Here is a 19,621-nt window from a genome sequence, read left to right as displayed (position 1 = left end):
AATGCTCTCTGAGCAATGGTGAAATGAGCTTTGACTAACACCTAGAAAGATCTTTTTGGAGCTGTTCTAGTTTTCTTTGAACACCTTTGTATTTCGATGCTGTTCTTACAGAATAAGACGTCTATGGGCCAAACGCTTTTCAAAACGTGCAGAAAATCTACCTTTTCCTTATGATTCAAGCAGAAACTGAAATCAATGCTAATATCAAGGATATACTGCAAGTCGTATTTAGGGACAAAACAAACACACACTTATAGTAAAGAAGAGGCTGAAAATACTGTGATTTTCAACTAAACCCCTTGTTTAAGCATATTTGCTCTCCCCTGTATCTATTTATTCTTTAGATCCTGAAAATGTGTCTGTATCTCAACCCAAAAATTTTAAACCACTATTTGTCTGAAACAGCTCAAATTGTTAACTCAAACTTTCTCTTGTAGAATTACAATAGATGACTATTCTGATATTTGTCTATTTACATAATGGAAAATTAACATTATCCCAACTATAACTTATGTTTTTTTAAGGGAATATTCATTGCTCAGACTACTTGGAGTCTGAGAGATGCAGTACATTCTTAGCAGAACAGACTAAAAAATTAATGTGATATTTTTCATTATATTCTTATTTTAAAAAAGACATGGGAAAATATCTCATTGAATATACAGGTCTGGAGAACGAGAGATACAAAGCAAAATTTTGTTTTCTGGTATTCAATTTTTCTCTGAAAAGCAAACGTTTCCCTTCAAAAAATGAGAAACGCATTTTTAAGGGATTTTTTTTTGTATTTTTAATGGTGAATTTTGACCATTTTCTGACAGGTTCTCTCTGTCATCTTTCATAGTTGCAAATAGTTGGTATTCTACTGGACCAGACACATTAAGAAGATAAAAGTATAGAAGGTAGCGATGTGTAGTAAGCTCCTAAACCATCCAAAAATACGGCAACTCCTGTTATAGGAGGCCTGGTGTTGGGGCAGATGTGGGACTGCTGCTGTTTGGAGCTGACCCAGGCTAAGGAAAAATAGCGGACAATTCTGGGGAGCTTGTTTGGAAGAGCCAGGATCTCAGCTGATACAAAACCACCTTTGGCCAGCCCTGATTTGCACTTTGTTACTAGTACGTGGCAAGAAGCAGGTCTCATTCATGGTTGGAAAAGGAGGACAGGTCGCATCTATATGGTATTGAAATATCAAGGGCTAGCACTCAGCATAGCCTCGTTGCAGGGAGGTGTGTGGTGAGGGAACAGGTGCCAGGTTCCCTCAGGCACCTGAACTACATGCGCAGTACAGACCTAACCAGTGGCCTGGGACCTTTTGCAGGGTCCGACAGTCACAAAAGCTGGGGTAGGAAAGCCTTGCCATGTGAATGCGCGTATTACCATGAGGAAAAGTACTGAAGAAGAGGGGAAAGAGAAGACGTGCTTAGCAATGATCTTTCACACCCACCTGAATACCGTGTGTCATGGACAGGGCTAGATGGGACTGGAACGAGGCATGCCTGGTCAGGATGCTTTAAACTTCATCACTGGAGAAAACCAGGTGCCAGGATTTAGCGTTAGTAACTGAGTGCTCCCAGGATGAGTACAAATGGAAACCCTTGGGAGAACGTCAATGCAAGGAGGTGCTTCCAACTCAACAAAAAAATGTTGGATGGCTTTGCCTCACATTACCAAAGAGCTGAGTCCACAGAAAGGACACTTTAATGAATTGTTCAGTATAGTATCAAGCTCCACTCCTCCACCACTCTAGATAACTGCAGACCAAGACAACGCTTTAACAAACAGCTACACTCTCTCTCTACCACGAAAGTGATAATTTGCAGGCTTTCCATGACCTCATACGAAACTGAGTTGGCTAATGTGCATTAGGCTGGCTCTGGGGAGTTGACAAGCACGGTTGACACAGTTATAATTCAGCCTGCCAAAGGGAATGAAGAATAACAAAGATTTAAAACTTTAATTAAAAATCTTGAAGCAAGTGAAACGCTGGAGAGAGTGGTAACTCCTTTGCAGAGTTGTCAGTTTGGGATTTCTTTTGGGCAACGGAGGAGCTGCAAGCAGGCAGGAGGGTGGAGATAGGTTCAGATTTATCTACAAATGCATACTATATATTTTAAGATATTGAGGAATGGTTTTCATTAACTGCTTCCATGAAGGAAAAGATAGTAAAGGAATCCAAAGGCACTACCATTACACAACTGTCCGATCTATGATGTTGATTCTGTTGCACAACCCTGCCTAAAACTGAAATAAACACAACCGACTTGAAATGCAAGAGTCTTCTGATTGTTCTTTTCTGATTTAAACTACTTTAGCCTGGGTAAAAGACCCAACCAAAGAGAAAACCGTACTTTTTCTCAGATGAATGTGCTTGCATGTCATCTATCCCATTAAAATTATACTAATTTATGGTGACATGAATATTTTGGGAAGTATCAACAAAAAAATTCCCAGAAAACCCAAAAGGACAGCTTGAACGTCCATCTTGAGGAACAGAGTATTCCAAAATAAAGCTGCCTTATGTGTTTATTACAGCTTTAAAAAGCATCTATCTAGCCCTCAGAACCGTGTAGCAATATTACTAGCGAGTCTTCCCTCCCCTCTTAAAAAAGATGAAGCAACTGTGGTTAGATGCCAACAAGAAGAAGGTGTCAGTAGTTCAGATACAGATGTAGAGTTGATCTCAAGGTCCATGTTTAATTTTGCTAGGCTAAACAGTTAATTGTGATCCGTGGTACCGTATTTGTGTTGGGGCAGGCTTTTACTGCAGTTGCAGAAGAGTGATAGTTGAATTAACAAAGATGAATAGGGTTTTAGAAGCAACACTTAGCTTTTGAAGGTTCACACAGAGAGTGAAAAGCAACTTTTGCTTTAGCCATAGTCCTAATGCTGGTGTAGGCAGTAAGTGCCGAGTGGCACTTTCAAAGGAGCCTTCTTCTGCAAGGCCACAGCCAACTACACTGCTGAGCATGGCAAGGACCAACCTCAGCTAGAAGCTGTTCGCTTCTTCTTATCTGAAGTGTGTCACATGCACTGTTATTGTTCATAAACCTGGAATTAACCTATTTGAACATTCTTCTGGATGTTCTTTCTTCGCTCCCCTCAGGATTTCCCTAACCAAGAGTCTTTTACGAGTAATAACGAACACAAGAAACCCTTCAAATGTTGGCTTAATCTACAAGTCCAGTGGCGCTCCTCTGGCAAACAAGAGAGTTTTGTCCTCCAGAATTATACTTTTTGGTTGCGATAACGTTTTGTGTATTTCTCTGAAGCGCTTCATGTGTTTAACATCTATTTATTAACTTACGCTCGCATTTCCCTGGGAGCTCCTCAAGCACATTGCATTCCCCTACAAATGAGGTCACTGAGTTTCAAAGAGATGAAGACTCAAATTTGGAAAAACGCAGAAAACTTTGCGCACTTTGTTCTTTCACTGCCTAGCTAAAGGAAAGCCCAAGCCCCAGTCTTCATACATTGAATCTGTGTTTGCTGCAAATGCCAGGTGCTGCTGGAAGTCAGCTCCCAGTGGCGAATAAACTTGTAATAGAGAATCAATCAAGGGAAAATATCTTGCTGAAAGTGTGAGGCCAGCAAACGTTTGAGCATGGCAAAGGCAGAAGGAAGGTTATCCTAGCACAGTTTAGGCTTCTTGTGATGTTCCAGACCACTCCAGCCTTATTCCTAAATCATGATCTAACTAGAATGACTGGTCATCACAGCCCTGCTCTGATCTTTCCCATTACTCTGTCAGATGATAAAACAGTTCTTTGTTTACAAAAAACTACTGCTGAGGCAATTAGACGCGAAATAAGTGTCCCAGTATTGCTGCTGTACACATTTCCTGTAGTTTTAGAGCACATATCTCTGAAAACATCTTCTGTCCTTCTGCATAGTGAACGAATACTGCATTCAAGCCTTCTTTCACGCTACGAGTCCCTGTACGCATTCGTAAATAAGGTGTGATTTTTACGACCAATCAGTCAGGCTCCTCAGTGCTGTCCAAGTCAGGAATATTTTGTATAATATGCACAATGATGGCCAAGCAGTTCGCCTGCCTTGCCCCTTCCACCCGTGTGCTCTCCCACGCTGGCTAAAGAAGCTGCTTGAATCCCTTGATAAACTTGCAACGTCGAGAGACATCAAAGGTGTTCGGCCCTGTTCATCCGCAAGTCCTAATTGATATCTTGAGCAAGGCTAGAGGACTGCTAAGATAAATCTATATAGTGACCTGTTCATCAGCTGCATTCAGGAACTTCCAGGTGTTTTACAGGAGGAATTTGTTTAAGGTATGCTCTTATCTAAGGGAATTCGAAAAGCCTTAAGAGATGACATATTATATATTTTTAAAAGCTCCCTGATTTCATATGAACACTTGAGATACGGTAATCTGTGAATTTATTCATATTTGTAGCTCAGCATAAAGCTGTCTGGTTTTTGGACAGCCCTTTTGATTTACCATCCTGTGGTGAAATCGCTGCAGGAATCTGGAGAAGGTCCAATTCTATTTGTTTAAAGTCCTGATCATGTGGCTTTGGCATTCCTAACATATCCAGCAATCATTTGCTTTTAATTACCATTCATTTCAACCACATAAGTAATGAATGTGGCTACCACATCCAACTTAAAGGCTGTGTAAACTCTTGAGCTGGGTGGAACTTTCTTCTATATAGAGGCTTAACTATAAATTTAACTCAAAATGTGAATCTTCTTAACTTATTTTAGGCAAGCCTTTATAAGCTTAAAATAAAAATAAATAAAAAGGAAATGAAAAAAGCCTTAAATGAAAGATTCCACACAATACACCTGATTCACTTCAGAAGCAATTTCCTGGCCTCCCCAACCTCTTGGTATGACTGTAGAAACCTTAAAAAAACAAGTTGATTTAACGTTTCTATTTATTCATGGTGTCCAGTTTCCAGAGGAGTCTGTGACTTGTAGTTTTAAACTCAATTTAGCATTTAAACTCATTTTCAGCTGGGTCTCAGTGGAGCAACAATTAGAAAAGGAAAAGAGTTCAAAGAAGAAGGGTTATAACCTTTCAATGGTATGTTTGACTGGACTTCAAAAAAAAAAAAAGCATCTCTCTTACTATTCTTCCTACGTTTGGCAAACACTAGGTCAGACGGCCAGATTGTGAACCTCTTGGTAGAGAGAACTTCTTGGTTAGGTACAAACCAACACCCAGAAGTCTTTCATGGCAGCTGAGACAAAGGTTCATTTTTTAGGGTACTGTTGTTTGTATCATGCTGAAAGCCTAGTATGAGCTGGCCCAGCCTTTCTTGAGAAAAAAGAAATCTCACATCAAATCTGAGCAAGAGGAACCTACCAAAAAACACAAAGAGAAGCTGCTCTCTTGCACACTGTAATCTTGTGTTAAACTTATGCATCTCTTGCCATTGAAGGCTCCAGCTGAGACTGGTGTCCCAGCAATGCATATGCTGGATATATACATTGTGGGAGCCAAGCAGGCCTTGCGGGCAATTGCTGGAGGAGAAACAGAGGTTATCGTAACTCTCCAGAAGTCGTAACTGGCCAAACTGGGAGTTGAGGCTCCAGGTTCTCATTTATTAGACTACAGTGGTTTCATCACGGAGAGCTGAAATCTGTCTGTATTTTGGTGTACTCAGAGTTAACCTATGCTTTCTATAATAACAGCACTTTCTGTAGCCAACAGCGCTCTTATGAATGGGCTTCCAGTGTCGCAAAAGCAGGCTTGAGATTAAGGCTCTGCCAAGACCTGGCTACCAAAAATCTTATTTGGAAGCACTGTACTTCACAAATACCAACGGATAATTAGTCGGCTTGTTTACTTTTCCCCTTCCCCCAGTCCTCATAAATATATGATATGGAAGTCTCTCCTGGGAGCCACACCGGAGGCTCTCCCCGACCAGAGTGCATGGGTACCCCTTGGCAGGACCTGCCCATCCGGACACATGGGGCTGCGGGATAAGGGCGTGCAGGGTGACCAAGGCGGGCAGGCTGAGGCTGCTTTTATCTTCCACATAGAGATATCACCTGCTCAGGTCAGAATGGATCGGATTATGCCTGAGATAATGTGAATGTAAATGAGAGTTTTTGTGCTCTCACAGTTTATTTAGCTAATGTGGCTCAAGAAAGAGACCTCTTATGCAAGATTTGATCCCTTACATCTGAGCATTAAATTTTAGAGGCATTATATTTTAGAGGTAAAAGTGATGCTACAGTAGCAGAAGAGACCAGCAGGAAAATTGTTATCAGTGTGCCCTAATATTACAGCAGATCTGGACAAAAACATTGGTTTTATAAAGCTGGTTGACAGTACATCTGATCGTTCTGACTGTGATGAAACTACTGCAAGGTGAAAGTGTAAGCATTTACTGTGTTCTCTACCAGCCCATAATAAGACAGCTAGATTTGACCAGAAAAAGTAATCAGCTAGGGTGAATTAAATCAAGATTTTGTCTCTGTTTCATGTGGCCAGAAAAAGATCTAGCATGTTTTCTACAACAGATACAACAAATAGCTGGTGTCAGATGATTTGTACCTACAGATACCTCCAAGGAAGAGATTTAGGAAAGAACCTTCACTCCCAAATCAGCAAAGAGAAAGTCGATGTGCTTGTTTGAATTAATTAGAAAAGTAAAATTTTAACGAGAAATATGCTGTCATTCATCTGCTGCTGCTGCAACTCACCATTTTGGGGAAGATATGTTTAAACAGAAAACTCAAATTTGCCCCTGGTCACTTGAAGAGAGTGTAAGAATGACAGAAATGATGGAAGCTTTCATACAGAGACACAGTTGACTGTGGATTAAAATTACCCCTAGGCCAGGTTATTAAAATAATTAAAGACAGATCACATCAAGTCCTGAACCATTGAAATTTGATGTTCACAGGAGGCAGATGCAACCCAGGGCGGCCAATTTCGAATGGAAGGGAAAGCCAAGGCTTCCTCATCGAAACTCTCCCTTCCCCTGTTGTTGTTTCCTGCTATTGATGGTAAGTTGTAGCTAATTTTTGAACCAGTTGCGATGAGGTGATTAAAAATGGTGATGACCCATTAGCGGGAAGCGATGCTGCAGTAGCGCCCAGCTGGAGCACAGCAGTGGCAGCGGCAGCCGGCAATGTGGTTCCAATCGCTGCCTGCCTTTGAAATGTCACCAGGGAAGATCTATGAAGAGACCTCCTGCTACAACCCACCAGGGTCTACTCTTCCTGTCTAACCTTCACTTAACTTACTACAGGTTGGTCAGTTTCCAATGAAGCTGAGGGCACTTTGAGGCCCCTTTGAAAAGTGAATTATCAAACGGAATTAGAGCTCCATTCAAAATTCACCTGTTTTTCATTGCATTAATGCGTGTGTCTGTGTCTGGATCCATGTCTGCACAGCCCATCAGGCTTTTTCCCTTTATGCTGCCCCTTTCATGCGTCTACCTTCCAATTTCCTCTTTTTCTCTTCAGGTTATGGATCACTCAACTTCCATATGCTGATACAATACGATTTCCTCTCTCCCTGGCACTCCCACAGCTACGCAAGCATCCACTGATGCCTTTTTCAGTCTCATACCAAACTTTCTCTCTTCTCAGCCTTGGTCCCAATCACTTCCACCTGCATACAAGTCTTTGTTCCATCTTCAGAGTGGTCTTTATTGACCTTAGTTCATCAGACTACTTTTTGCACATTGAATGCAGTCTTGAAAACCGCAGAAGAGTTACTGTTCTCACAAAATACACTGTGACCTTTTCCTAATCGGCTGTATCATCTGTGAGGGTGCAATCGACCTCTTGTTTTAGAACCACACCTACATTTTAGGTTACACTAGCGCACTGACTCAGAAGAGCTGAATAATGTGGCCTTTGTCACGAGTACCTTAAAAAGAGGGTGTATACACACACACACACACACACATGTACCTTGGCGTTTTGAAGAGGAGGTTGGTAACTAGAGGGCCGATAGTACCTCCTCTGAGTAGCATCGGTATGAATGTCTCCGAGAAACAGCTCCTCCACAAGGTGGTCTAAGTTGTGGTGCAGGTACTGCTTCTCCATGCGGATCAGCTGGAGTTCGTGCATGGCAAAATTCAGAGCTTTGGTGCACTCACAGCCATTCTCTTCTCTCAGCAAATCATAGCTCACATCCTGCTCCCAGGGACTATCTTCTGGTATAAATCCAGGACACGTGTGGTTCACCAACTCACTTAATTTTTTGGCTACTGCTTCGTTGTGGCATATGATCTGTATGTTGCGTAGCTGGTAATCGGCTTCGGTTCCCCCTCGAATGATCCAGGATGCTTGGCGGAGACGTATTTTGCCACGTATAACTAATGTGTAGGTAGGGTTTGTGCAGCGATTGCCACTGTAGTAAAACTGGTAGGCCTTAAAAGTATTATTGTGGTAGAACCTGTAAGATCTTGTGACAAACTCTGGGCCCGCTCTAACTTCGCAGCTGTGGGAAGACAGAAAATGATGGCAACAAAATTTTAGCGAGGTGGCACATTGTGTATACCACAGTTAACAAGACCAAGCAAACCCGCATGGGTCCACAGAGACACTCAGGTGCTAACGTCCCTCTGGCATAAACAGGGGTAAATAAGAACTTGGCATCTGCAGCCTGTCAATTAACCAATAATTTCCCCTGCTGTTATGCTGCTATTAATATACCGCTTCATGGTGAAGTGGTATATTAATATTCATATCTAACTAAGGGCTTTATCTTTGTAGGTTTTAACACTTTGAGTCATGATTTGCTTTTCATTTTTGTCTAGGGACCACCATGTGACTTGATTCTTCTCTGAAAAAAAGCAGCAGCTTACTAAACATCTATTATTCTCTTTTGCACAGTAGATTTAGCGAAAGGACTGATAACATCAGAAAGTGAAATGCCAAACGTCCACAGAACAGTACAAAGAACTGGCTTCTGTGCTGCTGTACAAGCTTCCCAGCAGACCTCTACCAGCTCTGGTCTGCAGAGGACGTGCAGGATCGTGTCCTCAGCTTTTTCCTTTCAGGCACTCAACAGGGGTGGCAGTTAATGCAAACTTCTGATCATTAATGCAAATCTTCTATTTGGCATGAATTTGGACCATGTAATATTCAGGTTTTGTTTTTTCTCTTTGTGTGTTGTTTTTTTTTTCCTGAAGGTATACACAACAGTTAAATTCTACTTCCTGTAGAAATTCCTTTTGTGCCTTCAAACTTGTCCCCCTTGTCATATCTACACTGCTTAACACAAATGTACTCCTTTTTATTAAAAAAACCCAGTCTTTCCTACTACAAGTCACTTCAAATAAGCATGTGAACATTGCCTGCTGAGACACGGAAAGCAAAATAGCTCTCTGAGCTAAAAGTCACCATGTATAGAGAATAACAGAACTGGTGAAACACAGCTTCTTAATTTCTTTTGCTAATAAAACCTGCGCTAGACACATGCTCTGAGAATAAAGACCCATTCAATGGATCTAATGCATGTAGTTAAAGATAGTACAATGTTATGTTTGAATAAGCATCCATTTTGGCAACTTGTTGGGCTCCTTCCTATTCAAAGTGACATTTAAAGATATTTCACAGCATGCTGTTTAAAATCCAGACTATAAATTAATTCATCAAGACAGCTTTATAGTATGCTATTCCAATGTATGTAATGCCACTCCTTCTCCTTTTATACATAAACATATAGAAAGCATCTGGAATTTAGAGCATCACGATATTAAAGAAAATATTTCCCCTGCTGTTTAAAATGGGAATATTCTTCCTCTCTCTGCTTCCTTCCCCTCTCCTCTTCCACATATATCACTCGAGCATCTTGTTTTATCTTTCCTTACCCAGTAGAGACCCAGTGTCCCTCGATATTGGGAGGCATCTGCACAGTAATCCGGGCTCCATTGTGAAGATGTTTCAGCATATGATGACACTGTGACTCCTTGAAGGCCCTCCATGCACTCTTCTCCAAGGACCGAGGGTGGGACCTGCTGTCCGGGTGAAGAAGAGCAGAACCTTCTCCCAGCCCTGTGACAGAAAAGAGTAAACTATTAAGAGATCCTGGTGAGAAGGGCTTCAACACGATAAAGGAGGTTAAGAACATCTTCTGTTGAATGACACTTGTTTGCCGTGTTACTTATCTAGGAAAGTATTGTTTACATTTCTCATCTCATCTGAAAAAAAAAATAATATGGGAGGCTCTTCCTCTCTATCAGCCCATTAATAATCCACTAAATAGATTTGCTTTACAAAACATACTTGGGAAAAGGGCTTCAACCAAAGTGTCACATTTCCACCCCCAGGAGATGTGACTCCAAACCTGAATTTTACAGACACCTCTTTAATCGCTGGTCAGGACAATCAAAACCTGGACCATGGAACTTTTAGAAGGTTGCATCCGGATCCGGACATAAACTTTGCGGTTTCAGCCCACCTCTAATTTGAATGCTTCTATAATAAACTTGCAAATAAAGACTACTCTTCAAAGCCAAGGGAAAACAGATATTAAAAGCAAAGCCTCTGCACACAGGAAGCCTCTGTGATGACTGAGGTGGTCAATTAAAGACAGATCCTGCTATTTTTATTTTAAAGGGGCAAAGGAATTTCAAAAGCTAATTTTATCTCCAGCACCCAGTAATTTTGGTTTCTAGTAATGTATACATACAAAACCCACCAGCGCTCTCTCTACACAATATTAATTGAACCAAATGAATACGTAGCTTCAGAAGGAATGCGTCTTTACTCTTTTAGGCACAGCCTGCTCTTAGATATGTTAGAAAACACGGATCAAAAGAAAAACACGCATCTAGAGGTTAAGAGGTGAAAAACATGAACCTTACAGAATGGGTTGGAAACTGTATTACTTTGCCAGAAGGAATTTAAGAACCAGCAGGCTAAGAAAACTAATACGGAGGGGATGGAGGGACTGGTTGTGTGCCCAGGAAGACGGGGTGGCTGTTTCGGGAGAGGGATGTCTCGCTAACCCGTGTTCCCAGGCGTGGGGTCTAGGATTCACCCTCATTTTTTCTGGTGCCCTCTTGGCTGTCCCAGCTCAGGAACCAGGCTGTGGAGATCACCAGCGCATGGTGCAACCCTACACCGCGCCAAGCCGCCGAATGCGGGATCCTGCGCTTTATTCCCCAGACTCCATCTAACGTGTGGCCATGTGCCTGGGCAGCACGTGGCATGGCTAAAGAGCTTGCAAGAAAATCGGCATTATTCGGTTTTAGGTGGACACTGTTTCAAACCTTTGCCATTTCCTATTGCAAAAAAGAAAACAGTGTCGGTGATTCATTATGTTGGCTAGGTCTTAGATCTTCCGGAAAAAACTTGGGTAACACCTGGGAAAATGGCATTGCTAAAAATATAAATACATGTCAACCATTTTAAAATAGCAATTCCTAAGCTAAACAAAAGCAAGGACTTATCCAGTAGGCAGAGTAAAGAATGATCAGAAAGAATACAATAAATACCTGAATGTAAACAGTGCTCACCAGTGAAAGATCTCCAGATTTAATGAGATTAATGAATGCAACCTCACAAAGTCTTTACTGCAAAATCTGGTAGCTTCGTTGCAGGTTACAAACAATTCTTCAATATGAATGAGAATTTACAGCCTTACTTTCTAAAGGGTAATAAATACTGGAGATGCTTTGATATTTGAGCATGGCATCTGAGATGCCCTTAAAAGAGCCTGATTTTCAGGAGGTCAATACTCCTCCCTTTCTGGAAGTCAGGCTTCTCAGGTTATTTCTACAAGGGTGAGCAGAGTCACGTTAGTGCCAAACAACTCCTGTTCTGCAGCCAGAAATGGTACGGCTGCTTCAGAAATGGTACGGCCACAGCAAGGTGATGCTCTGCTTGAGCTGACCGCACCTTCAGATAGGCAGGATTTACTAGACAAGGTCGGTGCTTCATGTATGCGGCGGGACAGCCTCCTGGGCTGAAGTCAGCGTCTCTGCACAGCAGCTCTGTGCCGTGTCGTGTCTGCAGCCCACCTCACCTGGAGCAGCACTTGACACTCTCAAAAACTTTGGTTTATCTGAAACCTTGTGAGTATGGGGCGGATATCACAGCTGTTCACATTGCCAGGAGAACAAGTTCAGCCAGGTACTGGTGAGCTTACCAGTGTATTTATTTTTGTCATTATGAATCACAGCTAGTGACAGACAGCTTGCCTTCTAACACCCTTCTCCATCTCTAAGTCTCCACACACTCAAAAAGCCCACATTACTTCAGCACCATTCTGAAATGGACTGAGCACTCCTGTCCATGGACTTACAGCATCTTTTGAGTCAGAAGCAACACCACCTCCTGCAAGGTAACCCAGTAGAGGCAGAAGCCATCAATACTAACTCTTTAAACAGAAACATGGCTGTCAGGATGTCTCCTGCAGACAAATCAACTCACACTAAAAAAGTCTTTGAGAATTTACACTTCCACTTGAAGTTGTTAAGCGTTTGAAATATGCCATCCAGAGGAGGTTTTGAAATGGTTCAAGTAACTATTTCCAAGGCATATTTATTATACCATTTGCTTTTAAGCAGTTGTATTTTGCCTAGCTCATGTCATATGATTCATGAATACAGATGCACTTAAAAATGAATGATTTATTCATTTAAACATACTTGAGCATTTCATTTCTCCAAGCAAAAATCCTTCTGTGGGAGGATACTATCTTGCATGTGCACATATCAAAGGATAAAACGCAGTAACCACATTATACATTCCAAATTATTCCCTGGAGGAAATAATGAAAAGAAGGGGGTTTTGAAAAGGAGTCAAACTTTATGTGGTATTATACAGTGCCTTTTCTTTGATATGGCTCAAAAGCAATGAGGTCCCAGCTCTCAGCTCTCCCTGTCACATGACTGTAGTTCTGTCTGCAACTTACAACTGATAAACTGTAAGCAGTGGACAGAGGGGAGATCTGCACTGATAGCCCCAGAAATCTGCACCTGCAAAGAGGGTGTTTGTTTGGGACTCTATCCATCAAACCGCCACAAACGAGGGCAGGAACAAGTTTAATCAAGACAGGCATGAGAACATAACAAAGGCTGCATGGACAGAGGAAAGGATGTAGAAAACACACACATGCTAAGCAGCATCACATAAATAGGACATGAATACCAGAATATGAATTAAGGTATAAAATAACGAGGCAGCGATAGGACCTTTACCTATGTTCGTGTTGCTGGGGCAAGGAAATAATTTAGCACAGGCTCCATCCTTACCGAGTAATTGTTTCAACGCTTTTACGTTTCCTGACCTACGCCTGTACATCTGTACATCATACCATACAAAGGTGCCATAACTTCCCCCAGTTCCTTCTTAAGACGAAACACAAGAGTGGTGATACGCTTCCCACGCAGGGCATTAAACCGGACACCATCTTCCTGTGCTTCTGGGAGCGGGTGCTCGGAGGCAGCGCCGTGTCCCCCCCACCCCGCTCCACCCTTAGCAGCGTGCAACAAGGCCTTCTGCACAACCGAGGTCCTGTAGGGATGACGTCATTAATTTTAAAAGATCCCTTTGGCCTTGTTAAATGGGACATTGCTGGAAGGCTCAAGGTTAAAAACGTGCTTTCATGAAACTGGGAAAAGAATTTCATGGCTCTTTAAAAGCCCACTTTGGAGCTCAGACGCAGTTGCAACATAGTTGGAGCCACTACTTTCATTCAAAGAGATCCAAGTCTGCTGTTCTCTACAGCACAGACAGATGGTAGGTTTTGGTACCTCCATGACAAGCCATACAAGTATCTCAGACTCAACTGAGAGTATCTTAGGCTCTCTCTGATCAACTGACTTGTAAATTTTTGTGTGTTATGAAGGAATTGTACCCACTTAAAAAAAAAAGTAAATAAATAAAATCCACCATATTATCACTCGGAAGCATGACAGACTTTAAACAAAAAACAATCTTTGCATGAGATTAACAGCAATAATTCTGTGAAGCCTCTGGTTGGCTTTCACTTTAGCTACACCACAACCAGAGGTCATAATATTGTATCAACTCCCCAGGGTGGCTGCTTACGCAAAGGAGCGAGTCCAAAAGGAAAATTCCAGAATCCATCAGAAATGCCTGCTAGGAAAAAAAAAGTGAAACAAATGCATTTTCTGATGAGTTGATATCCAAATTCTCTTTCATAATCAAGACCTAGCAGTGTAGATGACAGCTTTAGCATCAAACTAATTGAAAATGTTGTCAAGAGGTGCTACAGCTAGCTGAGGATCCCTGCCCAGGCCCCCTCCCACCCTTGATGGAGGTGGATGCACCATCCATCCAAGTGGGAAAGTGGAGGTCTGCACAGCTGCCACTCCAGTAAGATGTGACTTAGGAGCATGCAGTGCACCAGACGGGACTTCGGGTGCTCAGGTTCAGCTATAAACCTGCGTCTGATGTGGGAACATCCATTCCAGATAAAAATAACTGTTAAGGGAAGATGGGTTACTTTAAAGTTCTTCAAAGATTTCTGCACATAGCTGCGAGTAAAATACAAATCTTAAAAGGGCAATCTGTTGGCAGCCTGTTACCCAAACGTGTTTCAGAAATGGCTACGACAAATGGCCACCAGCGTTTCTGCAAAAAACTGCAAGCTGCTAGAATAAATGTTTCGGTTTTCTGAAAAATAGAATGCAAATAATGTACAGTTGTGATGCAGATAACGATAAGTAGAGTTGTGCTTGAACACAAATTCTTATAATTTAATTTGTGCCTAAACACCCTGGCCAAATTCTGTTCTCAGCTATGCCAGATTGCAAAAGTATAACACAAATAATCTTAAACTGGTTAGATTCAATCAGTTTAACGAACATCTCTACCAGAACTAAACCATGGCTTCAAACATGTCCCAATGTAGTGCTTCAAACCAGACTCAAAGCTACGACTCAAAGGTGTTCAGTAGGTTCACCCTTTGCTAAACGGGACCATAAATCTCACCTGAAAGCAGGAGTCAAACATGGATTTAGATTGGGATTGCTCAGCAGGAACCACTTTGCTTTTTCTTTCATTTATAGCAATGTAAATCCAGAAGAGCACAATTTTATTACATATTAAAACAACCTCAAGTGATAGTACAAGTTCAAAATATGTGAGGGCTTCATCTCCAATAGAAACATTTTAATGTTCGTGCTTTATTTCTGCAGCAAACTCTTCTCAAGTTAGAACTCGTTTGAAACTTGAAAAACCTTCCAACAGATAAAAAGTAATTGGTTAGATTAAGTTTATAGCTTTCCTTATCTGCGCAGTTGCCCCGCACAATTAAATAAATAGACATTTGGATTAGGCTCTTTCTTGATGTGGGATAGTGTTAGATAACGCCCATGACAGGCTTCTAGCTACAGTGCAAACTTACGTAATTGCCATGGAGAATATAATGTCCTGTTACCAAGCCGCGGTCTGTGTTTACCAGTGTTTTCCCTGCACTTGAAACTTCAAAGAGTCCTTGCAGGATTGGGACCTAAATTAGCTACTACAAACAAAAGGGTTGGGAAAGGAAAGCTGGGTTTTATGGTCATGGAAGCAGACAGGATAATAACTTCCTTTCACATGCATCCGTTGCCTTTCTTGTGCATTCAGAGTTTCCAGGTACAGCTTTCAAAGAGACCCGAAATGAAGGTTTCGGAGCACAAAGAGCCTGAAGAGAGACCTACAGTATGTTTAGATGAGACAGCTAAAAAGAAACTCCTCCAAGGCTGACTGGCCCAGCATTGAGGCCCTCTGTTATCATACAGCTTGGCCCCTACTCAATGGCCCACCTTGGAAGAGGTCAGAGGACCAAGCACCAAGCAGTTACAAAGCTGATAACCTCCGCTAAGCTGAAGGTCGGCTCTTAATTGGGATGACTACTGCTACCCATGCAAGGTGCAAGGCCACTGCCCAGAGCGCAGGCTTCTTTGTGAAGCCCCGAGGGGTTAAATCCCACATCCCTTCAGGGCTGCAGGAACTCTGCCACTGGCATAAGTAGGTGCTACAGGGGCCGTAAGTGCCATTATTGAATGAAATGGAGGGTAGTTTGGTCTTGCCCTCTTTGAAGGGAACATCTGCTCTCTGTCAGAGACATCTGCAGACCTCTGCCCTGTCCTCCACCCACACCTTGGCACCAGGATTTATTTGGGTGGAATTGCCCCAACATCGATGGGACTTGTGTCTGAGCAAAGACAACTGTAAACAAGCTCACTATGTATAACCCTGCCCTCTATCAGCCTTACTTAAAGCATAGCGTTTGTAATAAAATACCAGCCTTGCCCTGAATAGCTGACGGTATTTGCCTTCGGCATGGTTTAGGTTAGTTTTGGGCTTCATCGCCTGGCAGCCCACCTCCTACGGACACCCTACAGAGCACAGAAATCGCCCTTACTGTTCATGACACCTACACCGTACCACTGTTAGCCCATGGTCAAGCTACAGAGATGAGTGAAATTGAATTTACACCGACAAAATTGTGAATAAAATGCAGTCCATCTTCTAATTCTCCCTGCAAACTCTACGAATCTGACATTAAGCAATGTGTCTTCCCCTCTTTCTCTCTTTGTCGTCTTCCAGATTTCCAAATGCAGTTTACTGAGGGAACAGGTCACATATGCCTCTAGTATGGAGCACAGTATTTGTCTATTTTATGGATATGGGTATTCATATCTTCTGATAAATTTACTTAAGATTTTCCTGAACAGGTCTTGAGATAACACACTTCTATATAACTAATTTAAGCAATATTGCCTGAGAACTTTTAAAAGCATAAACAGTTTTGCTCTGAAAAGTCTAGCAGTCCTGTGTTCATCATTTTTATTAGTACTATTTCCATGATGTTATCTACAAATTGTTTTACTTAAAGTTTCTAATTCGTTATGCTACATAATCAGAAACACGATAGTTTCTTCTTAGCATCTGTATTTGTAAAAAAAAAGTTTACATTTGCAAAAGAAATTAGGCACATTTCTTTTGAATCCACTTGAACGTAGCTCTTATTAATGAGGTTTTCTGGAGCTGAATGATCTTAGCATTTGACATCCGAAACTTCTGTGGCTTTTTGTCTAAGCAAAGAAAACAGTGATAATGGAGAACTTCCAGCTGCAAACCAAACCTTTTTTTTTTTTTTAATTTTTTTTCCCTGACATTGTACAGGTTTTATTTTGATTAATGAAAACAAGTTTTTCCAAATTTTAATTCAGTGATGTTAAAGTAGGCGTTTCTTAATGTGACGAAAGCAGAAGCTTTAGCCTTACAGGGCATTTTAACTTGTGTTACAAAGCTAAATCCCTAAAAATCCTCAACCACCCACCCACACTCATTTGCTTTTAACCCTTAAATTGCCATGTGCAATAGAAACGCAAAAGAAAACATCACGTGCTGTAAAGAGGCTTAAAACCGCGATCCCCTGGGATTGCTGGTTATTCTTACATATTACCAATTCAGGCTAGCCACTGGCCGAAGGATGTTCCTATTGACTCTATGGCACAGAGGGAAAAGCTCTAGGGCAAGTTAAAGCCAACAGGGTAAATACATTTAGATGGGCTACATCTCAGTGCATTATACGCCACTGATGTCATTTTCAAGTTTGTAAGAGGGCAGTAGTTTCCCAACACTTGAAGCCCAAACCCAGACCGTGCGCTGCTACATTACTGAGGTGTTTATCTTTATATACAAGTCGCTGAGTTATATCTTTCTACAAGAACTTAGGTTTATGTTATTTAGTGAAATATAACTACAGATGGAAGAAATAGATGATTTCCCCCCTTCATCCTCTTTTGGCAGCTGCTGTTTTGATCTGATCACTGGCCCTGATTTGTTTCCTGCTCCAGCCAGGGTTCAGCTCTGCTCTGTAATTCCAAGCAGATGAGCCGGGGAGTCCAACCCTGTAATTACACCTCCTCTCTTTACCCTCTAACTTCAAACCTCCCATTTAAAGTTTTACATCTCAGATCAGAGAGTTTTAAAGAACACCTCTGGTGTCCCGGCAGGTCTGGCTCAACTAAACACGTTTCTACGCTCTCGGGATTTCATAGCTGAGCTGTGGGAAGGGTAGAAAACCCCCTCCTGGGGAACAGAATCTCCTGCTCTTTCTTTCTCAAAACAAAATACACGATCAGAAGCCCATGCTCTTTATTATTTATTGAATACCATCTGTGTGCTTAGCACTTGTACAAACACAGAGACAGACAATCCCTGCTCCACAAAATCAACCCCAGGAATAGCTTTGAAATCCTTACCCCAGCTCACAGATCTCACAGTGAATCCATGTAGGTCACTTGCACTGTAACAGTTAAAAAAAAAATCCTCTTTTTACGAGTGAGCTTGGGGTCCTAAGAAATTTAACTGAAGAAGGCTGGATGCTACAAAGCACTTCAGAATTGAGAACACTCTTCAAAATGATGCTGTAACTGAGTAGGTTGAGTCACTCTTTCAGAACAATATTGTGCCCAGATTTTTCAAATCTGGCTGCCAAATGTTAGAAATACCTAAGCAGCTCATTAAATAGCCTCCTTTTCAGAAGTTGCTCTTGAAGAACGACGGCTTTCTGGAAAGATGGGTTATCTGTTTAAGTGCCTGAATATGGATTTACAAGCTGAACTTGTAAGTTTAAGTTTAAATACACTGGCTTTTCTCACTCAAATTTTGCCTACTGTGCAGTTTCAGAGAAACGTCAGTCCAGGACTAAGGTGAGAGAGTGTCAAAGCAGGACCGTGCGTAATAACGCCCAGAATCTCAGTGCTCTGCAGCAAAATGTTTTTCGTTGGGTATGCGTCCCGGTGCCAGCAAACTCTGTTGCCTAAGGCTTCCCAGCGAATACCTCCACATCAAAAAACTCTTCTTCGCCCGCAGGTGAAACACGGGTCCCGTGGGACGCTTCGGCCAAGCTCCCCGGAGTTTGGTAGAGCAAAACCTTTGCCCAGAGGTGCGTAAAGCATCTTTGTGTGAGGTGCCCGGACCCGCGGCTCCATCCAGGCAGTTACAGGCGTGCAGCGATAACACTGCCAACACAAACTTCGGAGCGGGGCACTTTCTCCGCGATTTTACCTACACCGGCTGCGGGCCGCTCTGCGCCGCACCCAGGCGTTTCGCGGAGGGGAGCCGCTAACGGGGGGCTCGGGCAGAGCAAACGAGGTCTCTGCTCGCTTCGGCATCCATACGGACCTTTCCTCGGTCAGACTCCTCGGCCCGAGCAGCCGAGACCCAACGCTCGCACCCAGGACGGGCGAACGCACCCACCCGCGACCCTGTCCCCGCACCAGCGAGGCTACGGGCCCCCCTCGCAGCCCCCGCCGGCTCTTCGGGCGCGCCGCAAGCAGTCACCCAGCGGGCGGCGACCCGGCCCCGCACTCACCGTGCAGCAGCAGGGCTGGGAACAGGTATCTCATCAGGCTGCCGTACAGGGCGGACATCTCTCCGCCTCGCAGCGCCTCTTCCCCGCGCCTTCGCTCCGGCCGCCACCTCCCGCCGCGCCGCCCGCGCCTCAGCGCCGCCGCGGGCAGCCCACGGCCCGGCGCTGGGGGGCAGGCGGCTGGCGGGGCCGGGGGCTGCCGCCGCTCCCGCTCCTCAGGGCTCCCGCCCCGGCAGAGCTCCCGCTCGGTCTCGGGTTCGGGCTCTGGCTCAGGCTCAGGCTCAGGCTCCGCCGCCGCTCGGCGCCCAAAGACGCCCGCTCTTCCGCCGCGTCCCCCCACCGTCTCCA

The 19,621-nt window shown here is 43.1% G+C and overlaps 1 protein-coding gene across 1 annotated transcript in view; it reads right to left on the bottom strand.

Annotated features, from left to right (window-relative positions):
- APCDD1 (APC down-regulated 1) overlaps positions 1 to 19,334 on the bottom strand; it is a 28,013-nt gene extending 8,679 nt beyond the window's left edge. Inside the window, exons 1-3 of the mRNA XM_086609199.1 lie at positions 19,277 to 19,334; positions 9,798 to 9,981; positions 7,891 to 8,422 (exon numbers count right to left, since the gene is read on the bottom strand). Of these exons, the coding sequence (XP_086465325.1) occupies positions 7,891 to 8,422; positions 9,798 to 9,981; positions 19,277 to 19,334 (774 nt within the window). The remainder of the gene's footprint in view (positions 1 to 7,890; positions 8,423 to 9,797; positions 9,982 to 19,276) is intronic.
- Between the last annotated feature and the right edge of the window lie 287 nt (positions 19,335 to 19,621).

The sequence above is a fragment of the Tauraco erythrolophus genome, chromosome 3 (genome assembly GCF_009769465.1).
Source record: "Tauraco erythrolophus isolate bTauEry1 chromosome 3, bTauEry1.pri, whole genome shotgun sequence".
NCBI classification, from domain to species: Eukaryota; Metazoa; Chordata; class Aves; order Musophagiformes; family Musophagidae; genus Tauraco; species Tauraco erythrolophus.
Note: the sequence above shows the minus strand (reverse complement) of the source record. Positions and strands in the feature narration are given on the sequence as shown.